Source organism: Giraffa tippelskirchi, chromosome 4, assembly GCF_054371585.1.
Source record: "Giraffa tippelskirchi isolate mGirTip1 chromosome 4, T2T-mGirTip1v1.2.pri, whole genome shotgun sequence".
NCBI lineage: Eukaryota > Metazoa > Chordata > Mammalia > Artiodactyla > Giraffidae > Giraffa > Giraffa tippelskirchi.
This window is the reverse complement of record NC_137278.1, coordinates 81,197,087-81,220,124: the sequence shown is the minus strand read 5'-3', so window position 1 is coordinate 81,220,124 and position 23,038 is coordinate 81,197,087. Positions and strand designations below refer to the sequence as shown.

The 23,038-nt window shown below is 36.2% G+C and overlaps 1 protein-coding gene across 26 annotated transcripts in view; it reads right to left on the bottom strand.

Moving 5' to 3' along the window:
• Window positions 1–23,038, bottom strand: part of ATL2 (atlastin GTPase 2) — an 82,864-nt gene that overhangs the window by 4,655 nt on the left and 55,171 nt on the right. For 17 of the 26 annotated variants that reach the window (XM_081596168.1, XM_081596180.1, XM_081596172.1 and 14 more), the window contains 9 exons: window positions 10,992–11,126; window positions 10,643–10,747; window positions 7,743–7,793; window positions 7,392–7,448; window positions 5,859–5,951; window positions 3,445–3,583; window positions 2,438–2,565; window positions 1,251–1,307; window positions 243–314 (listed from right to left, as the gene is read on the bottom strand). In XM_081596168.1, coding sequence (XP_081452294.1) covers window positions 243–314; window positions 1,251–1,307; window positions 2,438–2,565; window positions 3,445–3,583; window positions 5,859–5,951; window positions 7,392–7,448; window positions 7,743–7,793; window positions 10,643–10,747; window positions 10,992–11,126 — 837 coding nt within the window. The remainder of the gene's footprint in view (window positions 1–242; window positions 315–1,250; window positions 1,308–2,437; window positions 2,566–3,444; window positions 3,584–5,858; window positions 5,952–7,391; window positions 7,449–7,742; window positions 7,794–10,642; window positions 10,748–10,991; window positions 11,127–23,038) is intronic. The other 9 variants (XM_081596177.1, XM_081596176.1, XM_081596170.1 and 6 more) reach the window with 3 other exon arrangements.

The following is a 23,038-nucleotide window of genomic DNA, read 5'->3' as shown; positions in this document are numbered from 1 at the left end:
TAATAACACTCTGAATCATGTGTCAAAAAATATTTTAGTGTGGTCTATGTGATAACTTACTACTCTCATCCTGCACTCTAATGACGGAAATTACAATCTTTAGTTTATTTTCAGTAGAGATGATAAAAGAAAATTTGGGAACAATGTAACATGACCATGTATAAGGAGTATGAATTGGTTCAATGATTTTAAATATAAAAATCTCCTCACTCTAGTGTCTAATATAAGTGTTAGTCACAAACCTGCTCCATACTTTTGCAATAGATCTCTCTTGCTCCTGCTACTGCAGCAAGATTATTAGCTTCAGCTGTTGCCTAAAAAATAAAATAAAATGTGCCAACTTTATGTGAAATATCTGATGACTATAAATGCTGATTAAGACAATCAATTATGTACAGTGACCAAGTCTGAAAATGAAACAGAAAAATAGTATTAACTTCCAGTTTTCCTTTCTAACAGAGGAAACACTCGTATAAAGAATATAATAACTGCTTCTAACAGGACTACCTGATTAACATTGTTTTGCTTAGATTTGTTAAAGTGGGTTTGTAGAATAGAACACATACGCCCAGGAAATTATAAGAGAATTAAATAAATACACCCCTAAAATGTGTCTCGTCTTCGGTGCAAAGAATCAAGAATTACTCATATGGTCCTCTCTCTCATAATCAATATGACACAGGATACATTTTTAAATCCACAAACTGTTTACTACATGGATTTTTATGAAAAAACAGTTTAGCCCACTATAAAACTGGGAAACTGCCCAAAGTAGCAGATTTTTAAAAAATGAAACAGGTTAAAATAACATTGTCCCCAAAGAATACCTTTTTTTAAAAAAAAAGAAAGAAAAAAAAACTATAGTCACTAGAAGTAGCTGTCTCTCTTTAAAATAAAGAGAAAATAAACCTATTTCAAACAACATTTATTGTCAAAGACTCAGAGAACAGAAGCAGCTTGGTTCAGCAAGGCCCACATCAAGCTATCTTCTGAAACAGAAATTTTCCTACACTTCTTGAGCAACTGAAGAGAAAGCACCAAGGACCTTAATTTCTATGAAGGTATTGTGTGTGTGTACAAGGTCTGCAATCTGTAGTCACAAAAACTCAAAAACTTCAGGACCCATGCTTTAAGTATCTAAAACATATTTATTTGCATGCAAAGAAGCACCACCCCATTTCCAGCATTTCTCTCTAAAGCAGATTTTTTTTCTCCCTCATAAATAAATGTATGTACAACGCACACACTACCTGAAGCATGGACTTTGGATGTGGAAGTTCCTCTCCTTGATAAATTTTAATGTAAGCCTAAAAATACAGAAGACTCATTAAATTGATAGGTTATGCAATTTGGCTCCATATCCCCAAAGAAAGAAAAATCATTAGATAGAAAAATGATTCACACTATTAAAAGAAAAGTCTAAGCTTTAAAAATCATATACTCTCATTCCAGAAAGTTATCCCTATTCTCAACATTATTAAAAATGTGTGTTGCTAAATAATATCCTAGAGAAATGTCTCTAAATATAACTCCAATTTGGCAGAAAAGTTGTTTCATATTTAAAGTTATATATAAAATGCCATCTACTCTATGAAAAGAAATCCACAATTCTCTCCTACTGCCAAACTGCCAATGTTTCAAATAAATATGTAACAAAACATTTTAACTCAGTATTTTACTTTGACCATTAAAGTATATTTCAGTTCAAGGGCAAAAAAAATTACCAAACTTGTGGTTTAAGAGTAAGAAAGATGAAAATTTTTAAGTAAGTTCCATATAGGAATCTTTCATCTCAACTTTCATCTGACTCTTAAATTAATTCATAACTAAACAAAGATAGTATGAAAGTGATCAAGTGTCCATGAAATAACACAAAAATACACTCTTTCATTAACTGTGTTTTCCCATCCATCTACAACTACTACAAATAATTACAACCCTCAACAGTGGTCCTCTGGCAAGCAAGCTATAAAGACTAGAGAGAAGAGGGGGTAAAAAAAATCTATGAATAATTTACTTGAGCTCAGAACCCAGTTTTGATAACTTTCAAAGGCTCTCATCAAATACTCAGACTCTGAGAGAAGGTTTTTTATGAGAACTCAAGATGCAGAATTATGCTCCCAATATCTATTATCATTTTCAAATGATAGAGTGGTATTATAATATTATGAATGGTTCTTCTCTGCATATCAGAGCTGGAGAAAAAGTAGGATAAATGTATAAACAAAGAAAATCACTGTGTAGAAGATACATGTTGTCTGCTACAATCTTAAATATGCTAAAATATTGATATATCCAATTCAAGGCAAAAAAATAAATTATAAATTTTACTTCATTGCTTTAAAATACAGATAAGAAATTTTTATAACATACAGATGAGTTTTAAGTCAACTATATTTCTAACTTACACAGTCATTTAATGTAAGCATTTTCCTACCTTAAAGTATTCTACAAGATCTCTACAAGTGACTTTAGATCCACTTATCTCTTTTTCTACCAAATTTTCTGGGGCAAGGAGCAATGGAACCAGATTTCGAAGCTCTCGTTTAAACTCTTCATCAATATCTGGTGGGCATGAAATTAGTCAACATGTTAGTTAAAAAAAAAAAGAAGTCAAGTCACCATTGCTAGGAGTTAATGAGATTCTGTTTTATAAAACAAGAGTATGATATTTAAATATAGATTCATTTCAAAAAACTCATCCAAACCTGTCACACTGACATATCTCCTAGGAAAAAATATAATGCCTCCCCAAACTTTAGTACCCCATTTTCTTCATCTTCCAATAATTCTGTCAGCTCAAACAATAAAAAATTGTGAACTTCCAAAACAAATTCCACATCAAGTTTTTTAAGTAAACTATCCTTTCCAAATGGCAGGCAATTCATGAAACTGTATTAAATATTAAAACTAAATTTTGCTTTTCTAGCCATACTGTTAAAGTTTTGTTAATCCTCAAGTCTTCTGCTATCATGCTCAAAATAATCCTAAAACATACACAGAAAATTATACCACCACCCTGAAACAGACTTAAATCTAATTATATCAATACAATATATTGGTAGTGCTTTTTAGCAGACTGCAATCAGATGAAATACTGAAATGTTCTTAGCCTTCAGTATTTTTAGGCCATCAGTGCTGAGCAACAGACATTAAAAAATATGTTAATCAATATGCTAGGTGTTTGCAACAAACCAGTGGAAAGCTAGAAAGACCACACAGAGTACTACAATCACTTTATTAACAATGCATCGAAATATCCTCCAGTATAAGAGAAAAATTTTAAGGAACCATATATATATATATATATGTGTGTGTGTGTGTGTGTGTGTGTATATATATGTGTGTGTGTGTGTGTGTGTGTGTGTGTGTGTATATATAATTTTTTTAACTTTCAGTCTCTAAAACTTGAGTTCTGATTTTAGCAAGAATGGGAATTCCCACCTTTCAATCTCCCATCAAAACTAGGATTAGTTGCAACTTTAAGACCAGGATGTGGCAAAAGGAAGCAACCAAGATTTGAGAAACAATTGTGAATGTGCTTCCTTACATTCTGCAGCTCTTCATGTTGATTCTGTTTTACCTGGAGGTAGAAGGAGACAGGGTAAAGGAGTAAAGAGAAAAACAAATTTTTTTAAAAAAGTACACACACATACTCACGGGCATGCACAGTAATTCAAATGCTACTCCAGATGGGTGTTTTTTGACAATATAAAATTTTATTAAAGACTCATTTCTAACCATCTGGTAAGACTACCTCCTCTACCTAAACCAAGAGGTTTTTTTTTTTTCCTGTTAGCTACCAAAGTGAAAGTAAAAGTCCTCAGTTGAGTCTGACTCTTTGTGACCCCATGGATTATACAGTCCATGGAATTCTCTAGACAGAATATTGGAGTGGATAGCCTTTCCCTTCTCCAGGGGATCTTCCCAACCCAGGAATCACCCATGTCTCCCACATTGCAGGCAGATTCTTCACCAGCTGAGTCACAAGGGAAGCCCATTAGCTACCAAGGATATGAATAAATACAAATAATAATTAATCACAATATCTAACACCAGAACAGGTGTGACTGTGATTTATAAACCCGTCTTTAAAGTACTTGAAACAAAGTACTAATCCGCCTACAAATAAAAAGGTCAGCCCTTGAGCAAAACAACAGATAAGGTGAAAAACACCAGTGCAGTCTAAAGAATTTTAAAAGTTCCCAAGAACCTTAAGATTTCAGCACGCATTCCAAATGATTATTTATGACATATGCTAGTCATCAGTTTTTTGCAGAAGAGAAACCGCTATGTATTTTCTGGAAGAATATATTAAAGTTAGATTTTTAATAACTACTTATCCCAATATAATTCACATATTCCCTCCTAAACTCGTCTCAAAAACCATTCTAAAATACATGTACTATTAGTAATCAACAAAACCTGGAAACTACCCAAATCTCCATTGAGAGTAGAATGGAAAACTACTGTTATTCTTACAATGGAATACTGCATATCAATGAGAATAAGTGAACTAAACTACACATAACAATACGAAATAATCTCAGAAATGTTAATACTGGGCAAAAGAAACTGGACACAAAAGAATACATACTATGTGATTCCTTTCATAAAAAGTCCAAAAACAAAGCCTCTTGAAGGTCTGAACAGCAAGGAAGGGTTTGGGGACTAGGAGGAGTTAGTAGACAGAGGTGGGTGCTTCTGGGTCATTATATGGCTATGTTCAATTTGCACAAATTCATTAAGGTGCATACTTTTGGTCTGTGTACTTTTCTGTATCACTTTAATAATGTATTTAAAAAACCCTTTGTCTTTGAAGTCCATAATTCTGAATTAGTATGCCTAATGTACTTCATGTTAATTTCTTCTGAACAAACCAAAGAAAATGCTGATGAATGAAAATCATTGACAGTCTAGAAATGCCTTTCATATAATCTAAGAATAAGGATTTGGTTTTAATCTCAGTTTAGTATTAAGAAAAATTATATTATACCCTCAGTCTTTGAATATGGTTGCAAAACTAAATGCATCCTTCCACAGGGAACAAACAAAAGTTCATTACCCAAAGAAAGAAACCTCCTATTTATGAATAAAGGGATTTTTATATATCTTTTGTGGATGTCAGTAGGAGGGTAGCATTTGACCTGAGGGTTTCCACGGGAGGATACCTCTAGGAATAAAGGATCATGGTGGTGAGTTTATTTTCCAGGGCTGCCTTGGTGTGACATTTTGCATGGTCAGAACAGGAGTCTGGATATTTGGGTCCTATTACAGTTGCCAATAATTTGTTAAATGACCAAAGGCAAGTCACTTTTCTGGGTCCCAGTTTTGAGGTGTGTGTGTGTGTATAAATGCTATACTAGATAAAACGTTTAAGATCCCTTTTCTAGCTCTCTATATGCTGCCACTCTATGAAACAATATTCCTTGGAAAGAAAGTCTCACATCATTTGTGTTCAATGCATGTACACTAGATTATGCAGCCTGTCTCAAATGTTCAGAAGCTCAGCTGGGCCAGAAAGAGACATGCGTGCAATCTGAACAGATCAAAAGGTTAGTCTACTTCAAACTCTTATCCTGTGAATATTGATTTATTGAAATGTCCCTTCAGTATGTCTCTGGAGAGAAATATCTGTTCCTTAATTTCTATTCAAGGGCATTTCTACTGTCCTCTTTCACAGGACTGCTACCAATTAACATCTCATCAATTATGTATGGGGTTACCTGGGTTAACCAGGGATACTTGATTTATCCCGATGATACTTAGACACTGGTGGTCTAAGCAGCAGTCCAGGCAGCCCACTCCTTCACCTGACTTGGTGCTTATGCTCTCCTCTCTCAGAAATAGGGACTTACCTGCAATCTCTTTTCAAGGAATTGTTTGCCACCTTCCAAACCATATGAATGTTCATAAGGATAACTCCAGTCTCGAATCAAAAACATTAATGTCTACAGGAAAAAGAAAAAACATAGAATCATTTCTTATAAAATTTTACCAAAAATTACTACCTTAATAAATGAAGCATCCCCTACTCCCCAGAAACAATCCTTATCAAAAGTTAGAGCAACCAAATAGTTTACTACTACTCATAGTTGTATCAATAGCCTACTACATAAACCAGTAACACTCCCAACTCCTATACCAAGAATCTACATCCACGTGAGAAACTTACTGTATATATATGGTCACCACAAGCAATAACATAGGGATTTTTAAGAAGAAACAAAAGACGTATCAGGGTATACAGATCATAATTTTAAGCCAAGATTGTGTAATTAAAAGACCAAATAATTCACACAATTTTTTATTCTTACATGCTTAGGTTTCTCAATTCAGCATTATTGATGCTTTGGGTCAGATAATTCTTAGCTGTGCACACTTGTCCTATGTATTACAGGATGTTGAACAGCATTTCTGGTCTCTAAAAACTAGATACCAATGATATTAACTTCCTCCCCAAAACTGTGACAACCTAAAATGTCTCCAAATATCAGCAAATGCCTTCTGGGTGGCAAAATTACCCTAGTTCAGAAAAACAGATATAGGCCAAATAGAGTACATTTTATCATATACAAAAAATGACACCATAACCTGTCCAAATATTTCATAAAAGTGATCACTTGAGCCAGACAAGACTGAGGCTGAATCAGTGTAAACCCACTAACACTAAGAACCACCAGTGATGCTTTCATATAAGGGAAGACTTTACACACAGATGAGCAAACAGGGTGGAGTCACTCTCACCTACTATAACACAACTAACCAAGTAATACTATGTCAACTTATAAACCACTTATTTCAAAAAAGAAACTATCTGAAATTAGCTTTGCTTTTTTTTTTTTAATCTCTGTAATGTTAAGACTCCAAAGAAACAAGCAGAGCATATGCTTCTCAAATAACCCACCCAGATTAATTTCTGACTTAATATTCTGCACCTAGCATTTAAAGGTAATGAAAAAACATGGGGGAGAGACATAATAAATTCTGAAACTTTTCTATGAATCAAAAATGAACAATAACAGGTCTAATTTCAGCTTGTAATATACTCCCTCCACATACACACAACCAATAATATGTTGCAGTAGTTTATGATGTATACAAGAAGTTTACATGACTATCTCAAGTCTGGGAATTAACACCTAATTAAGAGAAATGTTATTAACTTCTTTAAGTAAAAATTCTAAGAATCAATCTATAATCATTTGTTCTATTTCCTATCTTATAAATTGCTACTGTTAAGTTGGTGATGACTCTACCATAAATTAGTTTCAATTCCACTGGATCTGTTGCTAAAAATGAGTTCGGCATAATGTCCTTATGTCTTCAGAAATACAAGATGACAGCTTTTCACAGATAAATTTCTTTTAATGATAAAATACTTAATTTACCTGAAATGGTTTCTGGTAGATTTCTTCCATTGCAAGTCTGCCGTATTCTGTAAATAACTATTAAATCAAATTATTTAAAATAATGCCCCCAAAGATAGTGAAAGAAGACATCTGTAAAGCTGTTCTATATCAGACCACTAGATGTTAGGTCCTTTAAAATCATTTGAAAGCCAAGCATTTAATTTTTTAAGACCAAGTATACATTAAAATTTCTTTTAGTTAAGAAGTCATATATCTGTTTAAAATCACAGTCAATATTCTTACAATATTATAGATTCTTGGTATAAAGTAACAATAAAGTAGGAATTAAATTTTTAATACTTTGGCATACATTCTTTGAGACATACATACTTGCAAGTGTTGAAGATCATCTTCCTGGATATTTTGAGACAAATTATATACCTGTTAAAACAGAATTTGGTTTTCATTAGTGCTTTACTTTGAATACCCAGCTGTATATAACTTTACTTGCGGAAATGAAGGCTATTTTATACCTGAACACATATGAATGACTCGGTCATTATTTTAACTGGTGGTCCATGAAAAGGATTTCTTTTTTCCTAACAGGATAAAACATTAAGGGGGGAGCAGTGGTGGTAAACTATGTAAAAATCATGAATACATGCATATGGGGCCAAGAAAGCAGCAGACATTTTTTTAAAGTATATGTAGTATACTTATACTTCTGTTGTATGTTTATATACTTACACTTATGTAGTAAGTTTCTTTAATGTTACGCCATGATTTTTTAAGTATAGGGTTTCCCCAACTATTTTTCTAAGTCAATGAATGGGAAGGGCATAGTTCTACAAAGATCAAATTCCTCCTTGCAGCATTCACAATATACAGTATATAGTTACTCATGGGTGCCTCAACTACCACTGACTCTAATATGATTATTTTTTTACTTAAGCAAACTCATTCTAAATAACACGAAAATTTTACCAGACTGTAGTAGCTGTTCAGAAAAAAAAAAAAAACACAACAGTAGGTGGCACTCTTGCCCTTTCCACAAATTTTTAGGAGGCTTTTCAAGCCACACAGACCAGAGCTGATAATGCTGAATTAAGTAAGTAAGTATAAATATCAAATAGGCTAAGTTTTCAAACTGAATACAATGACATAATTTCTTGTTATGCTGTCACTTCAGTCGTGTCCGATTCTGTCTAGAGCCTAGCCCGCCAGGCTCTTCTGTCCGTGGGATTCTCCAGGCAAGAATACTGGAGTGGATTGCCAAGTCCTCTCCACAGGATCTTCCTAACCCAGGGATTAAATCTGGGTCTCCTACATTGCAGGCAGATTCTTTACCATATGAGCCACCAGGGAAGGTCTTATAATTTCTCAAGTATGTGCCTTTGGTTGGATTTTTTTTTGCCTGTTTGAAAGAACCCCCATTATATCGAAAAAAATCTAAAAAATTGCTAATTTAAATAATAATTGATTATATTTGAAAAGTAGCTTTTCAAAAGAATTATGATCTATTATACATTTTATAGGTTCTTTATTAGAAAATTACTGATATTTTTGTACATATTTTTGAAGGAATGTGAAAAATAAACAGTTATCAAAAACAGAATTTAAGAACTAGAAGGAGCATTAAAGGAGCATCTGACCCTAACTTTGTATTGTCCATGGGTAAAACTGAGACCCTTTAGGTCCAGTTTGGGTCCAGAATCCTGTTTGCTGAAAAACATGGAGAAGTCATGGCTCCTGACCCCTTTTCTCTCCTCAGTCTCCAAGTCTGGGGAAGGAGCGTTCAGCAGTCCACTGGGAGATGGACCAATGTGACCCGGTATTCTGGAAGTGGGATGGTTTGGGTGGGGGCAGGGGAAAGGTAAGAACTGGGTTTGAGACCTAATATCTGTGGAGCATCATTCAGGGTACCTTCTGAAACCATTATACCCTAGAATGGAGCAGCAAGTACCTCATCCATGCAGAATTTTAGAAGCTTTGTGAAAATTCTGGAAAGTGCCACTGGCCAGTGGGAATTAAAGGGATGTGTTTTGGGACTGGAGCTGTGCTTAGGGAGGAGAATGAACATTCAGACTTGACTACCTACCCACCACGCAGGCTTCTGAGTGGATGCGGGCAGCACCCCAGTGCCCCAAAATTCCACAATTAGGGATTGCTCCTTTTTGTGAGAGGGGCATGAAGGGCATTTGGAGAAGGAAATGGCAACCTTCTCCAGTATTTTTGCCTAGAGAATTCCATGGACAGAGCAGCCTGGCAGGCTACAGTCCGTGGGGTCGCAAAGAGTTGAACACGACTGAGTGACTATCACTAACTCCAGTTCTCGTAAGAAAGAGAAACTGGAGAGAAGATTTACTAGGTCCAGTCCTTCTGAATCAGATCTTTTAAGAGATCACCTAGGCCACCAAAGGAGAAAAGTAGTAGGTGTCCACAGTTGCAGCCTCTGCTAAGAAATAACATATCTAAGAAAATAAGGTTACTCCAAATATAGAACAATCTATTCTAACCGCAAAAAAGTGACGATCCAACTTAATCACTTGGAGGTCAAGAAAATAAACAGCTACTACAAGCCAGCAAACTTAAAATGATTTTCTCAACTAATTCCAAACAGGTACTTAAAAAGGAACTACTGATTAAGGTGATTAAACTCTATTTAAACTTAAAAACTGAGAGCATGACCAACCTATTCACACTGATATGGGCCTTAGCATTTAGAAAATAGGCCCAGATCCTTTCATTGTCAGGGCCAGGTTATAAACAGCAAAGAGAAAAGATTTGTTTACTATAGACCATTAGTACTTAGTATACCATGCTGCACTTAGTATACCACACTGTACTTAACAAGATGCTCAACAATTATTTTTTGAAAAAATAAATGACAAAGGGATCAATCTGTCATCAGCTTATCAATCATATAACTTATGTAATAAGGAAGGACAGAGATCTGGCCTCAAGAAACAGGAAAGAAGCAATAATAAAAAATAGTTTCAGGGACTTTCCTGCAAGTTCAATGATTAAGACTCTGTGCTCCCAAGGCAGGGGGAATGGGTTCGATCCCTGGTTAGGGAACTAAGATCCCATATGCCGGTCAGTGTGGCCTTAAAAAACAACAAAAAATTAATCTTTTTGATTATTTAGTTTACAAAGCGCTTTCTTATGCATTATCACATTTGGATTTCATTTCTGACTGCACACAAAACCACATTATAAGATAGTCAAGCATAGCAAGAATTTTCATTTTACAATTTTTTCATTTTACAATGAGCATCCCCATGTCTCACCTGAACAGAGCTAGTCATAGTGCTCAGAGCAAACACTGTGGCACAATCCTTGATAGTTGACTGGCTATCAAAGGCACCCTGGGTATCCATTAGCAGCACAGCCACCTAGGAATTTAAAAGTTTGAAATACTAGGTAAAAACTCACCAACGGTGATTGATAAAAGTCAAATATAAAACGGTTACTATAAAAATCAGTAATTATATCAGGAAAAGTACATATCTCACACATTTTGACATAATAATCCACGTTTAAGTTATCAGATAATAAGAGTTCTGTGTTGTTTTGCTCAAGAAATATGGAAGAAAAAAAAATAGTAAAAAAAAAAACACACTATAAAAAGAATTTTACTTTTGTTCCATTAGGTCTCTCGATCACAAATACTTCATTCCAGACTTGTATGCCTGTTGTTTCTCTTTCGCAACCACCTCGCCAGGTAAAGCCAGTCAATGGTTCATTGTTTCCACCAATCCAACTCTGAGAATCCTGTTGAAATCAAGCATAAATATAAAATAAAACACACAAAAATAAGAACTCAAAAGGAATGTAGGAAATCACCCACTCTTTACAACATTGTAAATCAACTACACTTCAATAAAAATTTTAAGAAAAAAAGAAAGAAATCATCCACTCCTTATTTTATAGGTAAGGACGGTACATTCAGGGAGATAAAATATACTGTAACATTACACAAATAGTTACAAAAACAGTTCCAAATCCCACATCCCTCACAGAGATGTGGTCTTCCTCCAAACCTGAACCTTCTCAAATCTGCTCGCATTTTCACACTCTTCACTTCTAGATAAATGAGGTCACACCTACTTTTCCCACTTTGGAAAGACTTCCTTTGTTCAAAATCATAAAAATAAGATACTAGCTATTTTGACACCTCCTTCTACAAAACTAAGTTCCAGACAGAATGAATGTCAAAACAGCACTGCTCTCTTAGAATAGCTTATACTAAAATGTTTTCACACTGCCTTAATTTTCTCTTTAAAAAACATCAACTTTAAAAATAACCACAAGACTTGTATAAAATCTGATTCAAACAATCCAACTGTTAAGTCTTTTTCAAAACCAAAAGGGAAATCTGAATCCAGACTGGGTATTGTATTAGATGGTGCTAAGTTGGAGTAAAGATGATTGTGTGATGCAATAATGACTTTGAGGTTATAATAATAATAATAAAGTCTTATCTAGTTAAAATAAATAAGTAAGTAAAAGGGCAGAGAAGAAAACAGATCAAACAAGACCAGGAAAATGTTGGTGGGTACACTGGGGTTCATTATAGTCTACTATTTTGGGGTATATTTAAATTTTTCTATAATAAAATGTTTTAGCACATACATTACAGGACTAAACTGTTGTAATATTATAAATTTATATGAATTTTAATATACCATAAGCTAATTTATCTAGAAAATTAAATCTGGAATATAATAAATGAGTTAACTTTGACATATATTAACAGCCCTCTACTTTAAGTATATTTAAAGCCCATATCGGAGAAGGCAATGGCACCCCACTCCAGTACTCTTGCTTGGAAAATCCCATGGACAGAAGAGCCTGGTAGGCTACAGTCCATGGGGTTGCTAAGAATCGGACACGGCTGAGCGACTTCACTTTCACTTTTCCCTTTCATCCACTGGAGAAGGAAATGGCAACCCACTCCAGTATTCTTGCCTGGAGAATCCCAGGGACAGCGGAGCCTGGTGGGCTGCCGTCTATGGGGTCGCAGAGTTGGACACGACTGAAGTGACTTAGCAGCAAAGCCCATATACCCCTTTCTCAAAGTAACTCCCCTCACAGGAAAAATTCCTTTGTTTCAGAAATACTTCTAATAAGCTTTACTATATAGTCCAAAATAGATAACAAAGCTCCAATTAGGGGTGGAGAAAGATGTGTACGGTAGACTTAATGAGGAAAAGGTGGGAGAAAAAACTGTTGCCCAAATTATCACTATTTAATATGAAGATCAGTCTTAAACATCAGTGGGCTTCCCTGGTGGCTCAGAGGGTAAAACACAAACCATCTATAATTATTATTCCACAAAACTCCATCCCCAGTAGGTTACCAATCCTATCACTTACAAAAGTCTCTTGGACTCTTCTTCACTTTCAGTATCTTCAACTTAAGACCCTCATCCTCTGTTGGTCACAAGGCTGACACATGGTACAACTCTATTTATACTATACACTACAGACTTGTACTTCAAGAAGCACCCTTCACAGGGATCAGAATATTAACAGTACATCCTAGGTAAGCCCAATTATGGTCTTGCCCTAACTATACTTTTTAGATGCTCCAAATCATCTTGAACCTCCATGTTGTACCCTCCAACCCATCCTTCCCAACTGTCACTTAATGTTCTCAATAAGAAATCTAAAATCATGCCATGGTCCCGCTAAAAAGCCATCTGTGGCTCCCCATTTCTTTACAGGACCATCTGGAGACCTGTTGTATACTGCTGCTGAGTCGCTTCAGTCGTGTCCGACTGTGCAACCCCATGGACGGCAGCTCACCAGGCTCCGCCGTCCCTAGGATTCTCCAGGCAAGAATACTGGAGTGGGTTGCCATTTCCTTCTCCAGTGCATGAAAGGGAAAAGTGAAAGTGAAGTCACTCAGTCGTGTCCGACTCTTAGCGACCCCATAGACTGTAGCCTATCAGGCTCCTCCATCCATGGGATTTTCCAGGCAAGAGTACTGGAGTGGGGTGCCATTGCCTTCTCCGTTGTATACAATCCACCTTTAATTTACATTCCCTATCTCTGCTCCTAAACTCCCCGCAACATACACACTTCTTCCAATTTGTCCAACAACAAAAAAGGTCAATATTCCCAAATACATAGATTGCTTAGCATCTCTATACCTTTGTTCCATCTGCGCTCAGCCTAGACTGAGCAGGTGGTCAAGAAAAGAAACTCCAACTTTTCTGAACTCTTAAAGCATATTACTGACACTTCAGGTGGTTCCCTTTAAATGGCTTTGCACTGCAGTTCTTGTTTAAGTATTGAGAGCATGGGCTATAACCTCCATCTGATTTACACAACTGTTTCTGTCAAAGTGCCTTCCTTATTCTAAGCTCTCACACATAGCATCTCATTCCCCAACAATGTCAAAGTGATATTTAATGAACTGATTCAACCTACACAAGTAACTTAAAAGAATTTATCCTACTAGAGAAATCTACTTTTATTCTATATATTACTTTTTACTTACCTAATTTCACTTAATTATTTAATTTTTTCCCCTACCTCTTCTATGAGAATTTAAGTTCCATGAAGAAAAAAAGTTTTGTCATTTTTTTCTTCTGAAAACACAGAACAGTATCCCCAGAACATAGAACAGTGCCTGGCTTGCAGTAGGCATTCAAAATATTTTCTCTATAAATACATTAAATTTTTTAAATTATTAAGCTTCAACATGTTCCCTTTTGCACATGGGTAAGACAGATGGAAGAAATAAAATCCTTTCAATCACTGCTGGAAACAATACATGAATAAGAGAGTAAAACTAAATTTTAAAAAGTATAGATGATTGAAATCATAGGCTAAGTAAGATGCTTGTTAACCTTACTATCTCCAAAAGAAACTTTAAAAAGAATTGGTGTCTCATTAAAAAAAGATGTACTATCAATTCTGGTTTCCTCGGTGTGTATGCCCAGCAGTGGGATTTCTGGGTCGTATGGCAGTTCTATTCCCAGTTTTTAAAGGAATCTCCACACTGTTCTCCATAGTGGCTGTACTAGTTTGCATTCCCACTAACAGTGAAGGAGGGTTCCCTTTTCTCCACACCCTCTCCAGCATTTATTGCTTGTAGACTTTTGGATAGCAGCCATTCTGACTGGTGTGAAATGGTATCTCATTGTGGTTTTGATTTGCATTTCTCTAATAATGAGTGATGTTGAGCATCTTTTCATGTGTTTGTTAGCCATCTGTATGTCTTGTTTGGAGAAATGTCTGTTTAGTTCTTTGGCCCATTTTTTGATTGGGTCGTTTAGTTTTCTGGAATTCAGCTTCAGGAGTTGCTTGTATATTTTTGAGATTAATTGTTTGTCTGTTGTTTCGTTTGCTATTATTTTCTCCCCAATGTTTATCGCAGCACTGTTTACAATAGCCAGGACATGGAAGCAACCTAGATGTCCATCAGCAGACGAATGGATAAGGAAGCTGTGGTACATATACACAATGGAATATTACTCAGCCATTAAAAAGAATACATTTGAATCAGCTCTACTGAGATGGATGAAACTGGAGCCCATTATACAGAGTGAAGTAAGCCAGAAAGAAAAACACCAATACAGTATACTAATGCATATATATGGAATTTGAAAGATGGTAACGATAACCCTATATGCGAGACAGATAAGAGACACAGATGCATAGAACAGTCTTATGGACTCTGAGGGAGAAGGTGAGGGTGGGACGTTCTGAGAGAATAGCATTGAAACATGTATATTATTATATGTGAAACAGAACACCATTCCAGTTTTGATGCATGAGACAAATGATCGGGGCTGGGGCAATGGGATGACCCAGAGGGATGGGATGGGGAGGGAGGTGGGAGGGGGGTTCAGGATGGGGAACACATGTAAACCCATGGCTGATTCATGTCAATGTATGGCAAAAACCACTACAATATTGTAAAGTAATTAGCCCCCAACTAAAATAAATTTATTAAAAAAAAAAAAAAAAGATGTACTAACTATATATTATCTCTTCTTAGTTTACCCTGTAATGAAAATGTTTACTAAATTGCTATTGTTCAGTCACTAAGCTGCCCAACTCTTTGTGACCCCATCCACTACAGCACATCAGGTTTTCCTGTCCTTCACTATTTCCTAGACTTTGCTCAAACTCATGTCATTGGGCTGGTGATGCCATTCAACCATCTCATCCTCGTTGCCCACTTCTCCTCCTGCCCTCAGTCTTTCCCAGCATCGGAGTCTTTTCCAATGAGTCAGCTCTTTGCATTGGATGGCCAAAGTACAGGAGCTCCAGCTTCACCATTAGTCCTTCAATGAACGTTCAGGGTTGATTTCCTTTAGGATTGACTGGTTTGACTCTTTGCTCTTCAAGGGACTCTCAAGAGTCTTCTCCATCACCACAGTTCAAAAGCATCAATTCTTTGGTGCTCAGTCTTCTTTATGGCCCAATTCACATATACAAGACTACTGTACATGACTACTGGAAAAGTCATGTGTGTTACTCAGTCGTGTCTGACTCGTTTGTGATCCCATGGACTGTAGCCTGCCAGGCTCCTCTGTCCATGTAATTCTCCAGGCAAGAATACTGTAGTGGGTTACCATTTCCCCTCTAGGGTATCTTCCCGACCCAGGGATCAAACCTGGGTCTCCCGCACTGCCAGCAGTTCCTTTACATTTGAGCCACCACAGCTTTGACTATACGGACCTTTGTCAGCAAAGTGATGTCTCTGTTTTTTAATACGCTGTCTAGGTTTGTCATAGCTTTCCTTCTAAGGAGCAAGCATCTTTTAATTTCATGGCTGCAATTACCATCTGCAGTGATTCTGGAGCCCAAGAAAATAAAGTCTGTCAATGTTTCCACTTTTCCCCCATCTATTTGCCATGAAGTGATGGGACTAGATGCCATGATTTACTTTTTTGAATGTTGAGTTTTAAGCCAGCTTTTTTACTCTTCTCTTTCACCCTCATCAAGAGGCTCTTTAGTTCCTCTTAGCTTTCTGCCATTATAGTGATATCATCTGCATATCTGAAGTTGTTGATATTGCTCCTGGAAATCTTGATTCCAGCTTGTGCTTCCTTTAGCCTGGCATTTCACATGATGCACTCTGAATAGAAGTTAAATAAGCAGGGTGACAATATACAGCCTTGACATATTCCTTCCCTAATTTTGAACTGGTCCATTATTCCACATCCAGTTCTAACTGTTGTTTCTTGACCTGTACACAGGTTTCTCAGGAGGCAGGTAAAGTGGTCTGGTATTCCCATCTCGTTAAGAATTTTCCAGAGTTTGTTGTGATCCACACAGTCAAAGGCTGTAGCATAGTCAATGAAGCAGAAGTACTAAATTGAACAGTCAATAAAACAATGAGAGAAAAGGTAAATCAGAGAACCTAGCTAATTAAAACCAGTTCAGTTTTGACATTTCAAAACATGAAATTAAGAAGTCTTGTTATTTCTCTAACATACTGAACACTGGTAAATGTAATATATTCATTCAACAAATATTTATTGAATCCCTACTGTGTGCCAGCACTGTTCTAGGTTCAAGGGATAGAGCAGTGAAAAAGAACAAACATCTCTACCCTCAGGAGCATGCTAATGAATTTGAGAAGGAGCCTCACTCATAACAGATACTATCTGCTGTCATAAGTTAGTAGAAGCAAACTTAAGAACTTGAAAAACAGTAACTTGATACCATTTATAAATACAGGGACAAAAACTAAAAATTTCAAAAACTATCTTAATCTTCCAGTTAAAAAAACAAAAGCTTACTGAATAAGTCCCAGTTGCAAAAGGCATCTCAGCTGGAAAGACTTGAACTTTGAATGTAGTCAAATATTATAGTGAATTAAACAGAAATCTTTGCCAAAAAGACTCACCAATATAATATAATTATCAACAATAAAGAACCCCTACCTGCTCTAAACAATAAGAAACAAATTCTGATTTCACCATAGGAAAGATAACATTCTCTAGTAACAAAGTGAAACAAAAGCTAGGTAAATTTGCACATTGAGTTGGTGGTCCAGCCAGGTCTCCTAACTTCAACAATGGGCAGGCCAGAGGATAAAGGTGCATTGAGAAGCCATAACAACTCAACACAGCTATAAGGAAAATGGACAGAAGGATGAAATTAAAGATCCAAGTAACTGTACAATAAAAGAGCAGATCCTCCCAAGCTATGAAGCATTCCCCATAAAAACATAACAGATAAAAATCTTAATATGTATAAACTAGTACCTAACTTAGGAGGTAGGTTATTAACACCAAACACTCAAATGATACAATAAGCTAATATTAACATTCTGACCACCAAGCATAACTTAAGGAGTTTTCCGTTGAATATGTAAGAATACTCTGCAAGTCCTAGAGCAAATTAAGAAACATTAGACTTTTAAAACAATTTTAAAACTGTCTAACATCTTACCCATCTCCTCATCCAATTCTTCCCTTTTAGGGGTGAACAGACAGATAACATAATGACTGACCTAAGTCACAAGCTCAGACAAAGGACAACTATATCAACTTAGCTACACACTAAAGAAGAATAAGTTTAAATAACCTTTTTTTCTTATGATTCTGGTTAAAAGGTGACCTTGACCTGGAAGACAAGCTTAGTAAAATAAGCCAGATACAAAATAACAAAATTGTATGATTATACTTACATGAAATATCTAGAGTAGTTAAACTCAGAGACAGACAGTGGAAAAGCAGTTATCAGGGGCTGGAGGAAAGAGTGTACAGAGCTTCAGTCTGGGAAAATGAAAAAGTTCTGGAAATGTATTGGTGGTGATGACTGCACAATAATATGAATGTTCTTAATGCCATTAAATTGTACACTTAAAAGTGATTAAAAAGGGAAATTGTTATGCATTTTTTAACCACAATTTTTCAAGTGTACTTAAGTGCTACTAAACAGGAAAGGGAAAACACTTCTAGTTATTGATGTTTGGTGTTGAGATCTGATTTTATAGCCTTCCACTGGACTTCTAGTCTCAGTGCTCCCATGTATAAAGCTAATGTAAAAAAGCATATCAGCCTCACAACAAGAAAAAAGCTCAACATGAAAATCAATGACCTTTCTTTCTTTGATCAGAGAATCAAGGTCACAGGGCAAACTGCACACTGAACTCTGGAGAAAGGCAGATACAAAGAATTGCAAGCTGAAAGTCAGTTTACCAGAAGCAGAAACTGCTAGAGCAACCTGAAGAAACACTTAAGTTAATATGGACAAACTGCTGGAAGCTAAAGGTGAACTAGCTTGAGACCTAAGAGCTCCTGTGGAGGTTCATTTTTACCACAAGTTCCCTGAGGTTCTCTCTGTTTGTTTCGGCCCTGCCACATGGTTTGCGGAATCTTAGTTCCTCGACCAGGGACTGAACCCAAGCCGTGGCAGTGAGAGTGCTGAGCCCTAACCAATGGGCCACTAGGAATTCTCTGCAACCATTTTCAAACACACACAGGGGCAAGGAAGCACTGAGAGCAGTCCCCATTAACAAAGGCCAGCCCTTCAAGGCACACGACCTGCTCAGAGCTTTATCTAACCCTGGGGAAGTCCAACTAATCAACTCCAGTTCCCTCTAGCCTTCCTGTTTCAAGTAAAGGGAGAAAAAAAATTTGTTAAGGCTAAGAAAATTTCTGAAGCCCAGGGACTCAGGTCCACTTACAAAACTGAGATTTACTCATAAAATGATAAAGCTCTCCTCATGCACACATTACCACCACATCAATCCGTGGATTACAACTGACAAAGCGGCAAGACACAGATTCTATTTAAGGAGTTCTTAGGGAAACCCAAGGACAATGGAGGGGGGAGAGAATATTGAAGTCTCTGGGATCTAAAGTAGCAGAAAACATTAAACAATCTCTGAGCTAGAACTAGATTAACATAAAACTTCACAGTAAAAGCTTAACTCTCAGTTCCTATTTTCTGATAGTTCATGTCTGATAAGTACAAGCCATGCCAAAAGGTGAGGAAAAACAGACTGATGAGACAAAGCAACCATAAGAATCAAACTCAGACATGATGCAGATTTTGAAATATGAGACAGGAAATTTAAAGTAACTAAGGTAAATAACATAAAAGCTCTAATTTTAAAAAGTGGAAACCGTGCAAAAACAAGTTGTGTAAGCAGAGATGGAAACTCTAAGAAAGAATCAAAAGAAAATGCTAGATAGAAAAAATACTATTATAGAAATAAAGGATACCTTTAATATACCTGGGCTCCCTTGTGGCTCAGCTGGTAAAGAATCCGCTTGCAATGCAGAGACCAGGGTTCAATCCCTGGGTTGGGAAGATCCACTGGAGAAGGGAAAGGCTATCCACTCCAGTACTCTGGCCTGGAGAATTCCATGGACTGTATAGTCCATGGGGTCATAAAGAGTCAGACACGACTGAGTGACTAAACAAGTAAATAGGTATAAAGGCAATACCAGAAGGAGAAGGGGAAAAAGGCATAAAAGAAACATCAGAACTAATCAATTCAGTTCAGTCACTCAGTTGTGTCCAACTCTGCCACCCCACAGACTGCAGCACAACAGGCTTCCCTGCCTATCACCAACTCCTGGAGCTTGCTCAAACTCATGTCCATCGAGTCGGTGATGCCATCCAACCATCTCACCCTCTGTCAGCCCCTTCTGCTCCTGCCTTCAATCTTTCCCAGCATCAGGGTCTTTTCCAATGAGTCAGTTCTTTGCATCAGGTGGCCAAAGTACTGAAGTTTCAGCTTCAACATTAGTCCTTCCAATAAATATTCAAACTGATTTCCTTTAGGATTGACTGGTTGGATCTCCTTGCAGTCCAAGGGACTCTCAAGAGTCTTCTCCAACACCACAGTTCAAAAGCATCAATTCTTCGGCACTCAGCTTTCTTTATAGTCCAACTCTCACATCCATACATGACTACTGCAAAAACTAGATAGACCTTTGTCAGCAAAGTAGTATCTCTGTCTTGTAATATGCTGTCTAGGTTGGTCATAACTTTTCTTCCAAGGAACAAGTGTCTTTAATTTCATGGTAATAATGGCTGAGAATTTTCTAAAATTAATGAAAAATACTAAAGAACAGATCTAAGACAATCAGATAACACCAAACAGGATAAATACCAAAAGATCTATACCAAGCATATCACAGCCTAACTGCAAAATGACAAAGACTAAAAGGAAATCCCAAAAGAAAACAAAGACAAAAACACTTATATCTATAGAGGAACAAGGAACAATAAGAATCACTTTGGACTTCTCATCTGAAACCATACAAACAGGAAGAGAATGGAATGAAATGTGTAAAGTGTTAAAAGAAAAAAGCCACCAACCTAAAATTCTGTATCCAGTAAAGTTATCCTACAAAAGTGAAGGAGAAATAAATTCTTCCTTAGTTAAAAAGTGAAGGAGGTTGTCACTAGTACACCTGCCTTGTAAGAAATGTTAAAAAGTTCTTCACAAAGAAAGAAAATAATACAGGCTGGAAACTCGGACATATATATAAAAGAATATCAGAGAAAGACAAGAAAATCTTTTATTCTTCTCTTAATTCATCTAACAGACAACAGCATGTCCAAAGTGCTAATAGCAACAATGTATTAGGTGATTATGGTACAGAGAGGAAATTAACAACATAAGATATAGCAGGGAGGCACTGGGAATACTCTGTCATAAGGCACCTGTACTACCCATAAAGCAGCACAGTAATATTCTAAAAGCAAACTTAGATCAGTTGTACATGTATATTGCAAACTCCAGGCAATTAGGTTTTTTAATGTTTAATTAAATATAATAGATACACTAAGAAAGAATAGAATGTGGAATCATATAAAATAGTCAATTAAAGCTAAAGAAGGCAGAAAAAGAGAACAAAAAAGAACCAACAAGTATAACAAGTATCAATAATCACTTCAGACATGCATGATTGAAATAAACCAATTAAATGAAAGAAACTGTCACTGGATTAAAAATAAATCCAACTATTTGCTGTCCACAAAAAAACCCAGTTTAAACATAAAGAAAAGGAATGGAGAAAGATATACAACGCTAACACTAATCAAATAAAAGCTAGATTAGCTATACTAATTTCAGACAGAGCTGACTTTAAGACAAGGAAATTATCAGGATAAAGAGCGGTAATACATAATGATAAAAGGAGTCATTTCTCCAGAAAAACTTGACAATCTTCAATGTGTATGTGCTTAATAAGAAAGCATCAAAATACAGAGGCAAAAACTGAATTCCAAGGAAAAACAAGAAAATCCACTATTACACCTGGAGACTTCAACACCCCCCAATCAGTAACTGACGGATCCAGAAGACAAACTATCAGTTCACTGATAGTACAGTTGGTAAAGAATCCGCCTGCAATGCAGGAGACCCCGGTTCGATTCTTGGGTGGGGAAGACCCACTGGAGAAGGGATAGGCTACCCACTCCAGTATTCTTGGGCTTCTCTTGTGGCTCAGCTGGTAAAGAATCCACCTGCCATGTGGGAGACCTGAGTTTGATGACTGGATTGGGAAGATACTTTGGAGAAGGGAAAGGCTACCCACTCCAGTATTCTGGCCTGGAGAATTCCATGGACTATACAGTCCATGGTTGCGAAGAGTCGGACACGACTGAGCGACTTTCACTTTCAAGGATACAGCTGAACTGAACAGCAACAACATTCAAGCAGATCTAACTGACCTTAAAGAATCCTTCATCCAACAATGGAATACACATTCCTCTCAGTCTCACACAGAACATTCCCCAAAATAGAACCCTGGGCTTTAAAACACACCTTAAAATAAACTTTAAAGAACAGATCATACAAAGCATGCTCTCAGACCACAAATGAATTAAAGTAGAGGCCAATAATGTAAACATAGCTGGAAAACCCCAAAACAGTAGGAGTTTACACAACACACTTCTAAATAACACATAGGTAAAAAAAATCCCAACAGAAATTTTTAAGTATTTTGAACTAAATGAAAATGAGAAAAACAACTTATGAAAACATGTGAAATGCAGTGAAAGCAATGATTAGAAAAGAATTTATAGAACTGGGTGCACATATTAGGAAAAAGATCTAAAACCAAAACTCAAATAATAATTTAACCTAAAGAACCAGAATAAAATTACAGCAGAAACCTTAATAACACTGAACACAAGAAAACAGGATATCAAGACAACAGGAAAAAAAAAATAATAATCAAACCAAAGCTGGTCCTTTAAAAGATCAATAAAATTCATTTGAGAGAGAAAAGAAAAATTAAAAATATCAGAAATCAGGAGCCAAAACTACTAATTTCATGGACTTTAAAAAGATAATAAAAGAATATTAAGAACAATTCTATGCCCATGATTTTGATAACTGACTTGAAATGGACTGATTATTTGTAAGACATAACCTACCAAACTCACATGAGAAAAAAATACATCATCTGAATATGTCTGTATCTACTAATGAAATTTAATCAACAATTAATAACCTTCAAAAAAGAATGAACCAAAAAAAAAAAAAAAAAGAATGAACCAAGTTCAGACAGTTTCACTGCTAAGTTCTACCAAACATTTAAAGAAGAAATGATACTAGTTCTCTCTAAGCTTTTCCAAGAAATAGCAGCAGACGGAATACTTCCTAATTCATTCTATGAGGCCAGTGCTATCTTAGTATCAAAACCAAATGAAGACATTACAAAAAAAGAAAACTAAAGACCAGTATAT